The following is a 13886-nucleotide window of genomic DNA, read 5'->3' on the forward strand; positions in this document are numbered from 1 at the left end:
AGCACTTTTCACAGCGTCATCTTTCAGGATTTGAAATAGCTCAACTGGAATTCCGTCACCTCCACTAGCTTTGTCCGTAGTGATGCTTCCTAAGGCCCACTTGACTTCACATTCCAGAATGTCTGGCTCTAGGTGAGTGATCACACCATCGTGATTATCTGGGTCATGAAGATCTTTTTTTGTACAATTCTTCTGTGTATTCTTGCCACCTCTTCTTAATATCTTCTGCTTCTGTTAGGTCCATACCATTTCTGTCCTTTATTGAGCCCGTCTTTGGATGAATGTTCCCTTGGTATCTCTAATTTTCTTGAAGAGATCTCTAGTCTTTCCCATTCTATTGTTTTCCTCTATTTCTTTGCATTGATCGCTGAGGAAGGTTTTTTTATCTCTACTTGCTCTTCTTTGGAACTCTGCATTCAGATGGGAATATCTTTCCTTTTCTCCTTTGCTTTTCGCTTCCCTTCTTTTCACAGCTATTTGTAAGGCCTCCTCAGACAGCCATTTTGCTTTTTTGCATTTCTTTTTCTTGGGGATGGTCTTGATTACTGTCTCCTGTATAACGTCACAAACCTCCATCCATAGTTCATCAGGCACTCTGTCTATCAGATCTAGTCCCTTAAATCTATTTCTTGCTTCCACTGAATAGTCATAAGGGGTTTGATTTAGGTCATACCTGAATGGTCTAGTGGTTTTCTCCACTTTCTTCAATTTCAGTCTGAATTTGGCAATCAGGAGTTCATGATCTGAGCCACAGTCCGCTCCCGGTCTTGTTTTTGCTGACGTATAGAGCTTCTCCATCTTTGGCTGCAAAGAGTATAATCAATCTGATTTTGGTGTCAACCATCTGGCGATGTCCATGTGTAGAGTCTTCTCTTGTGTTGTTGGAAGAGGGTGTTTGCTATGACCAGCGCATTCTCTTGGCAGAACTCTATTAGCCTTTGCCCTACTTCATTCTGTACTCCAAGGCCAAATTTGCTTGTTAGTCCAGGTGTTTCTTGACTTCCTACTTTTGCATTCCAGTCCCCTATAATGAAAAGGACATCTTTTTTGGGTGTTAGTTCTAGAAGGTCTTGTAGGTCTTCCTAAAACCGTTCAACTTCAGCTTCTTCAGTGATACTGGTCGGGGCATAGACTTGGATTACTATGATACTGAATGGTTTACCTTGGAAATGAACAGAGATCATTCTGTCATTTTTGAGATTGCATCCAAGTACTGCATTTCTGACTCTTTTGTTGACTGTAATGGCTACTCCATTTCTTCTAAGGGATTCCTGCCCACAGTAGTAGATATAATGGTCATCTGAGTTAAATTCACCCATTCCAGTCCATCTTAGTTCGCTGATTCCTAGAATGTTGACGTTCACTCTTGCCATCTCCTGTTTGACCACTTCCAATGTGCCCTGATTCATGGACCTAACATTCCAGATTCCTGTGCAATATTGCTCTTTACAGCATCGAATCTTGCTTCCGTCACCAGTCTCATCCATAACTGGGTGTTGTTTTTGCTTTGGCTCTATCTCTTCATTCTTTCTGAAGTTATTTCCCCACTGATCTCCAGTAGCATATTGGGCACCTACTGACCTGAGGAGTTCATCTTTCAGTGTCCTATCTTTTTGCCTTTTCATACTGTTCATGGGGTTCTCAAGGCAGGAATCCTGAAGTGGTTGGCCATGCCCTTCTCCAGTGGAGCACGTTCCATCTGCTCTGGTTAGTTGTCACTTTTAAGACTACGTCACTCTAGTTGTAATTGTTTTAATTCATACTTTTTCCATTGTGGGTAAATAGTACCTAAAACGCTTGGAATGGGTACTGTTAAAATTTTATTTTCTTGAGATTAGAAAGACTTGAAGACTATTTCCATTTTCACAAGTCTTCATTATCACTGATACGTTTATAATTTGTATGTTGAGTAATGTTACTTAAAAATTAAAAGTAATTGCAGGAGGTAAATACAGTGATTAAATACTGAAGAAAAAAATTAAAACTTAGTGACAGGGAATTTAGTTTCCAAATATTTGGGAGTTCTCTAGCTCTCTTTCTGTTACTGATTTCTACTTCAATTCCATTCTGGTCTGAGAGCGTACACTGTATTTCTAGTCTTTCAAGTTTGCTTCGCGGCCCAGGGTGTGGTCTGTCTTGGCAGATGCTCTGTGTTCCTGAAGGCAGATGGTAACCTGCTGCTTTGTGTGCGGGAGGTGGCGGTTGGGGGACGGTGCTGAGCTCAGGTGTGTTCTCACTGGTCCCTGCTGCTCACGTGCCCCTTGCTGACGAGGGCGGGGGAGGCCTGTAGCTGTGCCAGGGGTCTGCCTGTCTCTCCTGGCGGGCCTGTAGCTGTGCCTGTAGCTGTGCCGGGGGTCTGCCTGTCTCTCCTGGCGGGCCTGTAGCTGTGCCGGGGGTCTGCCTGTCTCTCCTGGCGGGCCTGTAGCTGTGCCGGGGGTCTGCCTGTCTCTCCTGGCGGGCCTGTAGCTGTGCCAGGGGTCTGCCTGTCTCTCCTGGCGGGCATGTAGCTGTGCCGGGGGTCTGCCTGTTTCTCCTGGCAGGCCTGTCAGGTTTTACCTCACGTGGTTTGACGCCCTTCTGTTAGATGCTTGTGTGTTTGGCATTGTTACGTGTTCTTGGAGGGTTGACCCTTTAATTACTAGGGAATGGCCCTCTCTGTCCCTGGTATCACTCCTCGCTGAGGTCTGATCTGTCTGCAGGCAGTGTAGCTCCTCCGACCTCGCTGAGTGCTACCTGGGGTGCGTTCCCACTGCTGCTCACAGCAGTGACAGGCAGCGTTGGATCTTGGGGCTTTGGGGGCTGGGGGAGTTTCTTGTTGTTTAATATATTCTGATAATCTTTGGATTTTCATTGGTGTATTTATTCCATTCTCTTTGATTTTTTTTTATGTGTTTGGATGAATACCCATGTTTGTAGCTATTCTATTTGTTGCCAGAGGCTTCTTTTTCTGCTTTCTCTAATTTCACTTGAACATTTTCTGATTCATTTTATTTCCTCTTAGCATATCAATTACACCTCTTTTTCCATTTTAACAGTTGTATGAGAAGGTACCTTTTGACTAAACTAGGGCCCCTTCCAGCACCACTCCTCCACTTTGCATGTAGTTGAGCTGCTTGTAACAGATTGTTCCCAGCTCCTCCCTGCTGTCCCTTGTGACGCTGCAGTCATCATTTTCATTTATCCAATATTAATCACCTGGTACATTGTTACTATTTTTACTGCAAAGTTTTTTTTTTTAGATCAATTAACAGTGAGAAAAATAAGAGATTTTATTTTACTTGCATTTATTCCTTTTCCATCGCTCTCTCTTCCTTTATGTAGATCCAAGTTTTAATATCTCTTGCAGGGCAGGTCTGCTGGAGACGTGTTCCTCAGTGTGTGTCTGTCTGGGGAAGTCTTTATTTCTCCTTCACTTGGGAAGGATAATTTCGCTGGATACAGAATTCTAGGTTGGTGGGTTTTTTTTCCTTTGAACACTTTGAACATGGTTAACCCCACTCTCGTCCTGCTTGCGCAGTTCAGGTGAGATGTCTCCTTGCCGTGCCCCGCGCCCTCCGCGCTCTGTAGCACAGGGTTTCTCCCCCTCAGCCCGCCCCCAGGCTGCTTCCAGGATCCTGTCTTTGGTCCCTGCAGCTGGAATGCGATGCCCCTGGGTGGGGCTTTGTGGGGCCTTGTTGGTGGCCTTGGAGCCCCCTGGCCTGCTCTGGTGTCGGTCGTGGGTTTGGGGCCTCCTTGGCCGTCACTCCTGCAGGTCTCCCTCCTGCTGGCTCTGCTCCTCCAGACTCAGCCCCGTGTGGGACACCTTTTGAGAGGGCCCCAAATTCTTGGACATTCTGCTATTTTTTTTGTCATTGTTGGTGCTGTTCTTTGGAGGATTTTGTTTGTTTAAATTCTTATTTCTCTTCGCATTTCAGTTTGAAAAGTTTCTCTTGTCGTATCTTGAGGCTCATCGATTCCCTTCCTGGCTGTGTTCAGTCTGCCAAGTCTTGGTTTTTCTCTCCGCATTTTTTATTTCTAGCATTTCTTTTTGATTCTTAGAATCTCTCTGCTCACGTTACCAGCTAGTTCTTGCATGCTGACTGCGTCTCCTGTCAGAACCCGTAGCACACGAGAAGTTTCAGGTTGCCTGTCTGCCTCATGGGTCTCCCTGTCCACCGCTGTGCCGTCTCTTCCTGAACCGCTCACCAGCCCTCTTCCTCTTGCTCTTTGTACCTGTGGTCCCTCCCAGCCTGACCCTCTTCTATTCTGGGAACTTCTTTTTTGGATCACTCTTCCAGTTTGGTGGTTCTCTACTTGTGTCTAACCTACTCCTTAAGTTGGAGTTTTTAATCCTACTTGTAATTCTTATTTCTGAGCTTTATTTTTCAAATGTGTTAGAAACCTTTTATATTCTCTTGTTCCTCGATCACCTTTTCTTCCATCTTTCCTTTCTGTGAGCGTCTCACACATTCTGTGTTTGGGTGAAGCTGTGAGGCTCTAACCCTTTTCTTGTCGTGAGGTCGTGTTTCCTCAGCAGACCCTGAATGGGGCTGCTTCCTCAAGAGGGGATTCCGCGTGCTGGCGTGAAGGTGCTGCTGGGGCCCTGACTCCCGCACCCTCCAGCTCGCCTTGTCTGTGGGTCTCCTTGCTCCCGTGGGGCCACAGGTCCGTCCCCTCATCTCTGTGACCGGGGGGCCGTCCCTTCCTGCACCTCCACCGGGTCCTGTTTCTCGTGCCATGTTCTTGCGAGTTCCTTGTGAACGGTCTCCCTTGCTTTCTCTGTAGCTCAGCACCTGGCTACCAAGGTGTCCTTGCCGTTTATCTGGGATGTGGAGTGACATGTCTCCCCTTGACAGACAGAACCGGAGGAAAGGGAGGGCGGACCCAGCACCTGAGAGAGAAGAGCCGTCTCCCCTGCCGCGTGGCCCGGGGCAGAGCTCGAGGCCCCCTGCTTTGTGCTGGGTCCTGTCTGGAAAACGTGTCAAGAAGCAGTTGCCCTGTGAGGATGGGGCTGGAGCGCAGGTGGAGCGCTGTCTCGGGCTCTCCACAGCAGCACGGGGCGACCTGGAAACGGTCGGTGAGTTCAGTGCGCTGAGGGAGCCTGGTGACGTGGCTCCCAGCTGGCTGTGGGCGTGCGCACCCCTCACCCCCTCACCGGGCTGCTTGTGTGCAGGCACTGGAACAAGTGTCAGTTCAGTTGGAGTTTGAGGAAGGAAAAAGCTCTGTGGGGAAGAGGGACATAAATTGATTGCCATTTGCAGGTCATGGCATGACCTGTGACCTGTGTTTATTTCAGAGTTCAGTTCTTCTGAGCTGAGAAACAGGGAAAGGAAGGCGGTGCCTTTGCCTCCTCCCCTCTGGCAGGAGCACTGAGGGCCCTGGTGAGGAGAAGCCCGGGGGGGGAGCGACGCTTGGCCGCCCTTCTCTTTGGGCGCTCGGTGTTGGCAGCAGCTGTCACCCGCGTGGGGCTCCGTCCACTGCTCTCTGAGCTCTGCGCTCCGTGCAGGACAGGCTGGGTCTCACGAGTCCTGTGGAAATTCAGAAGTGTGCTTGGCTGAAGTCATCAGTTAGTGTGTCTGGGCTTCCAGTTAGAGCAGAATTTTGCTTTCCTGTGAATCAGTTTTGTCTCAAAGTAAAGAAATGTCAGAACTTGGGTGAATTGAAGCCATGTGGATTTGTATAAAGGTTGAAGTCAGTGTTGTAATTTAATAGCGTTATCCACATGTGCTTAAATCGTTAGTGTTTTTACGGAGGTGTGGTCTAAGTGACAGGTGCCTCTTCTTTTCCTGAGGGAAGCCCTTAGTGCTGGAGGCCGGCAGGCATCTTGTGCAGACGCCTTCACACAGGTGCAGCTTGTTTGCTGCGGACCCCTGCTCCCTCTGGTCACCACCAGTGGACCCTGTTTCACATAGATGGTCTTCTGAAGACGTGTGTGAACCAGACATAACGCGTCAGTAGCTCACGTCTCCAGTGTAACAGCTCCGTGGTTACAGACCTTACTCCACTCAGCATTTGTGGAGCACAGTCTGCCCTGTGCTACATGCTCGATAAAGGAAAAGAGTACTCCCAGCCCTTGTTTTCAGAGGTCTCATCGTCTACGGAGAAGGGAAAAACCTGATCAAATCTGAAAACTGAAAACGCTATGACGCACCTTGATAGAAATTGTAGATGCAGTGTAGACAAATGGCGCTGAGGGGAGCCCCCTCCCCGGAGCCTGTGGGTCGGCCTGCAGAGCGGTGACGCAGGGCAGGGTTCTGATGGCTGAGCAGAGACTGGGGAGACGTGGGTGGTGTGGTCCAGTCTGTCAGCGGACGTGCTCGGGAAGAAGGCGGTGCTCGTTGTCCCTTGGGGGTCTCGGGGGGCTTGCCGGCGCGCAGCGTGTCTGCTGTCCTGAGCCGGCCGGTCCTACTGCGGGGACAGCAGGCAGGGCGTGGCCACCTCCCACCTGCCGGCGGGCTCTGCTGCGTCCCAAGGTCTTCAGGACTGAGACCTTCTGTTCGGTCGCTGCCCATCCTCCGTCCCTTCTCCATGGAGAGTGACACCTGTTGAGGGTTTTCTTGTCCTTGCCCTTTGCCCCTGAGACTTCCGTGCCAGGTCAGCTGGTCGGGCTCCCGCTGTGGTGCTGGGCGTCCGGTCTACCGTTTCTTCCCCCTTTCAAACCCCGAATCTGCTCCAGCCTCACCCTCCACCTTCGTCTGCCTGAGCCTGTTCAGGGTCGCTGGTGTGCCAAGCTGCTCAGCTACCCGAGCGGAAGGACCCCACCCCCACCCCCAGCCCCGTGAGAGGGCCGCAGCACCTGGAACTGGGCTGGGGGTGGGGGGCTGGCGTGTGTCTAGGGAGACCCCCCTTAGCGCTCAGGAGATGCTTCCTTTGGGCCAGGCGACACTGAATGCTTGACGTGCGCTGTCTAGTTTAATTCTTAGCACGTCTCCTGGAGGTGGGTGTTTCCAAATCACAGATGAGAAAACGAAAGTGCAAAAGGATTGAGTGATTCGCTTGAGGTCACACAGCTAGGAGCGGGCGGGCGGGCACGCGAGCCCCTTAGACCGTGCGGCCCAGAGGCTGGGACGGGTCGAGAGTCCACATCCAGCTCCGTCCCTGCCCGTGGCGCCTCCGGGAGCGGGACCACTGCCCCTCCCCCTCCTCTCTGCCCCCCACCAGCGCTCCTGCCCTGCCCCTCCCCCTCCTCTGCCCCCCGCCAGCGCTCCTGCCCTGCCTGCCCGGTACTAACCGCTGTCTGTGTCATCCTTGTGCCCGGCCCCTCCACCAGAGTGCCGCAGACTCACTTTTGTACTCAGCTGACCAGACTGTCTCACCCTGCTGCCTAGGACCCTCTGCGCCGCCTAGCCCCTCAGGGTAGGAGTCTCATGGGCGTGTCTCTCCATGGCCCCTCACCCCAGTGGGTTGTGACTCCCTTGTGCCTGGACTCCGGCTGTCTCTGTGCTCTGGCCCGTCCCTTCCCCGCTCTTCCCTTCCCCGCTCTTCCCAGTCCAGCCCTTGGGGTTCACTCCTGGGAGTCCTCCCCAGCTCCCCCCATCCCCCCAGAGCTGAGAGCACTCACTGCACATGTCCGTGTCCCCGGGGTACCCCGCGCACACCTGCAGGGGTTGGGGGGATGGCGTGTGCTGGTGTCAGTGAGATGCGGGGGGCGGCAGGGCCAGGCTCCAGGTGGCCCCGGCCCCCAGACATCTTCCGTAATTCGAGGTGAGGCAGATGCTCCACCAGTAGCTTAGACATGAGTCTTGAATTCCGACAGCGGTGAGTGCTGACAGGGAGAATCCTGGACTCGTGTGTGCTGCTGGGGCGGGACCTCAGCCTGGGCGCCTGGGGCTGACAGTGGGGGCAGTGACAGCCTCCCCAGGGTGTGGCAGCTCGGCTGAGGCGGGAGGATCACTTAAGCCAGCGGGGCCATGAGCTGCAGTTGGGACGTTCTTAGAAGGCGGACACTGTGAGCCACTTGAAGTTTGGGGACCAAGGGAAGACCATGTGTCCAGAGGCTGGGTGAGCAGGCGGGACAGGGCAGGCCACAGCACGCTCAGGACCTGGTCCTACGTCAGGGGGTGGGGAGCCACAGGCTCAGTCTGAGCATGGAGCGGCGCCTCGCTCTCACATTCCACGAGCCCGCTCCGGCCGCGCCGAGGGAGGGGCGTCGGGCAGGGGCACGGCTGTGGGATGGGGCCAGGGGGGCAGGATGCCCGGGAGTGCAGGGAGCAGCTGACAGCCAGTCGCCCCGTAAATGTCTGGACAGGGGTCTCCTTCCACACCCGGGAGGGTGGGCTCAGCTCACGGTCGAACTGGTCTGTCCTCTCACTTCTGCACGCTGCCCAGGTGTGAGGGCCAGAGCTGACCTCTTATCAGTGGCTCCACAGGGACTTTTTACCGGTGATTTTTAAAACGTCAGAGTGAGCCATCGGAGCAGATCTCGTGCAGGTGGGCCTCGTTTAAGACGTGGCTCAGCAGCGACACTGGCAGTCCTGAGCTGCCTGAGTGTGTCCGCTCGGCTCCTTGAGCGCCCGCTGGTCTAGAACCTCCGTCTGGGGCCGTTGCCCGTCACACGCGGCCCCGTATGTGATCAGGTGCACGCCCCGTGACGCGTGTTCCCGCACACCTGTTCGCAGCAGGCGTGCCCCCCACGTTTCAATAATGACTTGTCTGTCTATAGTTTAAATCCTTAGGTAAACAGAATATTAATTTTGATATGTGATTAGAACATTTTTTTTTGTAGGCTTTACCGCCAGCACCTGTTCAGAATCACACAAATAAACATCAGGTATTCAGTGCGTCTCTTCAAGACCATATTTACCCGAGCTGTTTTGGGAGCACTCCAGAGTGGACTAGTTCTAAGTTTATAAGTCTTTGGGGATCAGAAGTGATGAATGATAAGAACTGGAACCCTGGCACTTTCTTGCCAGATACAATTTCTGGTAAGGAACTCGTTAAACTTTTGTTGGAGTTTACAGAGACCCGAGCTGAGTGGATGCCACCTGTTGCCGCAGCTCCCCAGCAGGTCCCAGGCCGCTCCTTCCCCTTGCTTCCGCCGAGGGCGGGAGGCCCCCGCCCCGTCAGGCTGCTGGTCAAGTCCCACTGCACCGACAGAGCCACACAGGCCCCGGGCTTGGTGGCCAGGAGCCCGCGGCCTCAGATGCTGGGTCTTCCTGCCCCCGGGCTGCGGAGCATCTGGGCCCCGGGGCACGGTGGTCAGCCTCTGGTTCCCGAGCAGTGCTGACACCAGACCTCGGCCTGGGCAGTGGGTGCTGTGGCTTGAACGCTGTGACTTCCGTTCCTTTCTCTCCTGCTCTGACCCTACATGGGACCTGTCCCCGCTAACAAACACCTCCCTGCGGCTGCCGAGGTGCCGGCACCTTCCTGGCGGGACAGGGCATGTGGACGAGGGCTGGCCCGTCTGCCTCGTCTCTGTCGCCCGTGAGGACAGCCCTGGTGGCCCCACCCCAAGCCCTGCATGTGCTCGAACAGCAAGCTAGACTTGACGTCTGGTCTGTGCTTGGAAAGGATTTCTAGCTGTGTGACCTTGGGCAAGTTACTTAGCCTCTCTGGCCTCAGTTTCTTCATCTTTAGGTTAGGCATAATAGTGCTAAGCTCAGAAAGTAGTTTTAAGAGATTAAATAGCTTTTGGAAAGCACCTAGCACAGGAATTGGCACATAGTAGGTGCTCGGTCAGTTTTTCTTAGATGCAGACTAGCTGACCAGCATCATCGCCGTGGACTCCTAGCCCTCGCAGCCCCCAGTGTCCGTAGTTGAGTCAGTAGCTGCTCTTTAGGTTTGAGCTAATCCTGTGTCTTTTGGAAGCCTTGACTTTCCCGTTCTTCTCTGAAGGGAGTGACGTATTAGGGCCAGCACTCTCAGAAGCAAGACCTGAAGCTCTTCCACCTCCATCGAGCAGTGAAACGGCTGCAGTTTCCGATAGTAAAGAGAAAAAGAGTGCTGCAAAAAAGAAATGTTTGTACAATTTCCAAGACGCTTTCATGGAAGCAAACAAAGTTGTGATGGCCACGTCGTCAGCCACGTCCTCCGTGTCCTGCACGGCCACCACGGTGCAGTCAAGCAGCAGCCAGTTCCGCGTGTCGTCCAAGAGGCCGCCTTCCCTAGGTAAGGCTCGCCCGCTCGCCGGGGCCCGGGGCTGGCTGTTGCTCAGCGTCTCGGTGGTCGCCTCCTCCTCAGCGTGCCCAGAGGTGCCACTGTAACTGACCTACAGGTGCCCGTGCACAGGGAGCGTCTCCTCTGGGCTGTGACGAGAACGTTGCTGTCATGCTGACGCCCGGGGCTCTGCCACGCTGTGTCCTGCCTTGTCTCTCTTCGCCTCATGTTCTGTGAGGGGAAGAGGGCGTTGCTTTCACAACACAGGGAGGGATTTTCAGTCACCTTAAAGCAGGAGCCTTGTGCGGCGCGAGCCAGCAAGGTGCCAGCCAGCCCGAGGTGTAGCCCCGCCGCCGTGCGGGCCCCTGGTGTGGAAGTGCTGTCGGCGCCACTCTGATCTGAGCCCAGGGCAGAGGGGGCTTGAAGGCGGACGTCAGAGGCACACAGGAGCAGGACCAGAGAGGCCTCGTGAGCCAGAGTTAGGGCTGTGTGGGCATTGAGAGGAGTAAAGGAGTGGGTTGCAGCACCCAGCCGACGTCGAGGCTCCTTCGGGGTCCTCGGGAAAGGGAGCTGGGGGGGGGGTCTTTGGGTCAAAGCTCACGGAGCCTCGGATGCACAGCCCATACGTGCAGAGGCCGCTCTGCGCCCAGCCAGAGACAGCGCCCAGGTGGGGGTCCTCACGGGCTTCATACGTGGGGTCTCCGTTTGGAGACTGCAGCAGTCCCGCCGTCTGGGTGCAGCGCCCACAGGTGACAGGCGGGTTGCGGAAGAAGCCAAGGCTCCGACGGCTCCTGCACGCGGACCGAGGTAGCCGGGCTGCCAGGAGCAGACGCCTTAGGTGCTTCCATGGGGTCGGTGGGAGGACCCCGCACCACCTTCACAGGATTCGTGCCCACAGCATTTCTGAGTCCAGAATTGTGGGCAGCTGGCCTCAGCTCAGGAGAGGTCAGTATTGTGTAAGGAAGAAACAGTTTAAACGACGCTGGGCTAGGGGAAAAGCCCCCAGAGGCCGTGGGCGAGGCCGAAGGCCTGGGTGGGCTGTGCCTGAGATGAACCCTCCCTGGGGTGCCGCATCGGCAGCTGGGCTGGCGTCCTGGCTTCACGGCCAAGATGAGTGTTCTCAGGAGCCCAGGCCGATCGTCCAGTGAGCAGCTGCTGCCCTCAGGTCAAGCCACTGGGCAAGTGTGTGTGTGGGAGAAAGTAAATGTAGCAAAACAGTGACTAGTCTCAAATCCAGGTGAAGGGCAAGTTTTCTGTAGAGTTGAATGTTTTCGGACCAAAAGTTGGTTTTCAAAAAAAAAAAAAAAAGCTGGCAGGTAGAGAAAGGCCGCAGGCAGTGACTCCAGCATCTCTGCCGCAGGTGATGTCTTTCACGGCATCAACAAGGACGATCACCGGCACGGGGTCCCGGCGGCCCCAAGGAGCAGCCCCACGGGCCTGGCCCCGCTGCCCGCCCTCGCCCCCGCCGCCCTCTCGCCAGCCTCCACGCCGCACCTGGCCAACATCGCAGCTGTGTCCTTCTCCAAAACATCCGCCTCCCCCGGCTTCGTGGAGTCGCTCAAGAGCTTCTGTCCTGCTCCCGTGGCCCCCCCGGCCCCCACCACCGATGGCTCCGTCAGTGCGCCCCCCAGCGTCTGCAGGTGAGCCCCGCCTGGTGGGGAGGCTGGGGCGTGGTGCTCCCTGACCCCCAGGACACAAGGGCGAGCGTGTGTTTGGGAGCGGCGTTTGGTACACATTAGGCTTCCCAGGTGGAACTAGTGGTAAAGAACCTGTCTGCCAACGCAGGAGACCTGGGCTCGATCCCTGGGTCGGGAAGATCCCCTGGAGGAGGGCATGGCAGCCGACTCCAGTACTGTGGCCTGGAGCATCCCATGGACAGAGGAGCCTGGTGGGCTGCGGTCCACGGGACACGACCGAGTGACTTAGCACACGTGCGTGAGCACAGAGCAAGGCGAGAGGCCCGGAGGTTTTCATGGGAGACGGTTTTCGTTCCCTTTGAACTTGCCGCCCCCACACACACCTCAGGATGCAGCGGGGGTGAGGGGAAGGGACGTGCCCCTCTAGGTGTGACCCCTCACGCTGTCCCGCTTGCGTGAGCCCCTGGCTGGGCAGGCCCACACCTCGCCCACGCCCCTGCAGGGCAGGCTACTTGCTGATGGGCCCTGCGCGGTTTTGCAGCGACCCTGACTGTGAAGGGCATCGCTGCGAAAACGGCGTGTACGACCCGCAGCAGGACGACGGGGATGAGAGCGCGGACGAGGACAGCTGCTCTGAGCACAGCTCCAGCACCTCCACTTCCACCAACCAGAAGGAGGGCAAGTACTGTGACTGCTGCTACTGCGAGTTCTTCGGGCACGGCGGGGTGAGTCTCCGCGTCTGCTCTTCCCGAGGGCCTCCTCGGGAGGGGCTGGGGCTGCAGAGGGCCCTGACGGGAGTAAACTTAGCGTTGAGTGATGGATGTTTGCGAACTGCACGTTTCAATAAGAATGGTAAAATATACGAACTCCTCTGCGAGAATAATACACCAGGTTGAATTCAGGGTATGGTTATATTGTGTGTAAAGCTGTATTAGCAGCTCGGTTATTAATAAAATTAGGATACTGTCTAAAATAGCAGTTCCGCTTCTAGGTTGTACTTGTCCGAAAGCAATAATGAAAAATACTTGCCCAGAGTTAGTTATGAGTGTTGTATCTCTGTATTTTTGCATTTGATTATGGTGTTGAGAAGAGTTGATGAAGTCAGACCTACTGACTACCCAGGCTGTGCACACGCAGACGGCACCCCACGGGGCCCTGTGTCACACACGCGCTGGGCTCAACAGCACAGCCCAGCGAGACGTGTCCACGCCACGCGGCGCCCCAGGACGGCCGCCGCGCCCTTAGGAGCAGGTGTCAGGCGTGCTGCCTGGGCTGGGCGGTGGAGGAGAGAGGACGGGGGTTGTCTGTTGTCTTCCCCGGGTCTGTCTGCATTTCCTAAACACACGCCCTTGGTTTTGGTGGTCGGTGAGAAATCTTTTCACCACTGGCAAGGAAGAGACTGTAAACCCACTCATTGCCGTGAAAAGATAGTTACTCTCTGTTGTATTAAAAATGGATCAGGTAGTATGGATAATTGTTTCTTTTTTAGTTTGAAAATATCCATTTGTGTGCATAGTTGTACATCCTCTGCCAGATTTTCCCTGAACGTATGGAGCTCGACAGGTCAATGCCAGGATACTACCTTTGGGTAACTGGTGATGAAAGGCTTCTCTTTTTCTTGCCATTTGTTTCTTTTTATTTATTTTTCCTGACGTACATGGGGTACTTGAGTAATAAGAAAATATTTGTTTTTAATGCTGTGGTCTGAAATCTGTCATATTCACAGTCATGAAAACTGGAGTTTAGTTATGGTTTCATTTGTCTTAGCCTCCAGCCGCACCCACAAGTAGAAATTACGCAGAAATGAGGGAAAAGCTCCGTTTACGGCTGACCAAGAGGAAAGAAGAGCAGCCTAAGAAAGCGGACCAGCTCTCGGAAAGGGAGAGTGTGGTCGACCATCGCAGGGTGGAGGACTTGCTGCAGTTCATAAACAGCTCGGAGACCAAGCCCGTGAGCAGTACACGCGCCGCCAAGCGCGCGCGGCACAAGCAGAGGAAGGTAACCAGGCCCCTCTGTCTGTTGAAGGAGCGTCTTCCCCAGGAGAGTCGAGGCAGGAGCCCTCGGTTGTCGAGGGCAGGGAGCACTGTGGGCTTGTGGAGACGGCGGGTAAGGAGTCGCCTTTGCTGGCACACCAGCGCGGTGCCTGAAGGGAGCGGTGCTTCCTCTGGCTGCCCC

At 54.6% G+C, this 13886-nt stretch overlaps 1 protein-coding gene across 18 annotated transcripts in view; it reads left to right on the top strand.

Annotated features, from left to right (window-relative positions):
- Positions 1-13886, top strand: part of FAM193A (family with sequence similarity 193 member A) — a 150187-nt gene that overhangs the window by 122229 nt on the left and 14072 nt on the right. For all 18 annotated transcript variants that reach the window (XM_081579256.1, XM_081579268.1, XM_081579263.1 and 15 more), the window contains 5 exons: positions 8705-8903; positions 9814-10086; positions 11435-11714; positions 12253-12436; positions 13479-13709. In XM_081579256.1, the coding sequence (XP_081435382.1) occupies positions 8705-8903; positions 9814-10086; positions 11435-11714; positions 12253-12436; positions 13479-13709 (1167 nt within the window). The remainder of the gene's footprint in view (positions 1-8704; positions 8904-9813; positions 10087-11434; positions 11715-12252; positions 12437-13478; positions 13710-13886) is intronic.

This window comes from Giraffa tippelskirchi, chromosome 1 (assembly GCF_054371585.1).
Source record: "Giraffa tippelskirchi isolate mGirTip1 chromosome 1, T2T-mGirTip1v1.2.pri, whole genome shotgun sequence".
In the NCBI taxonomy this organism is placed as follows: domain Eukaryota; kingdom Metazoa; phylum Chordata; class Mammalia; order Artiodactyla; family Giraffidae; genus Giraffa; species Giraffa tippelskirchi.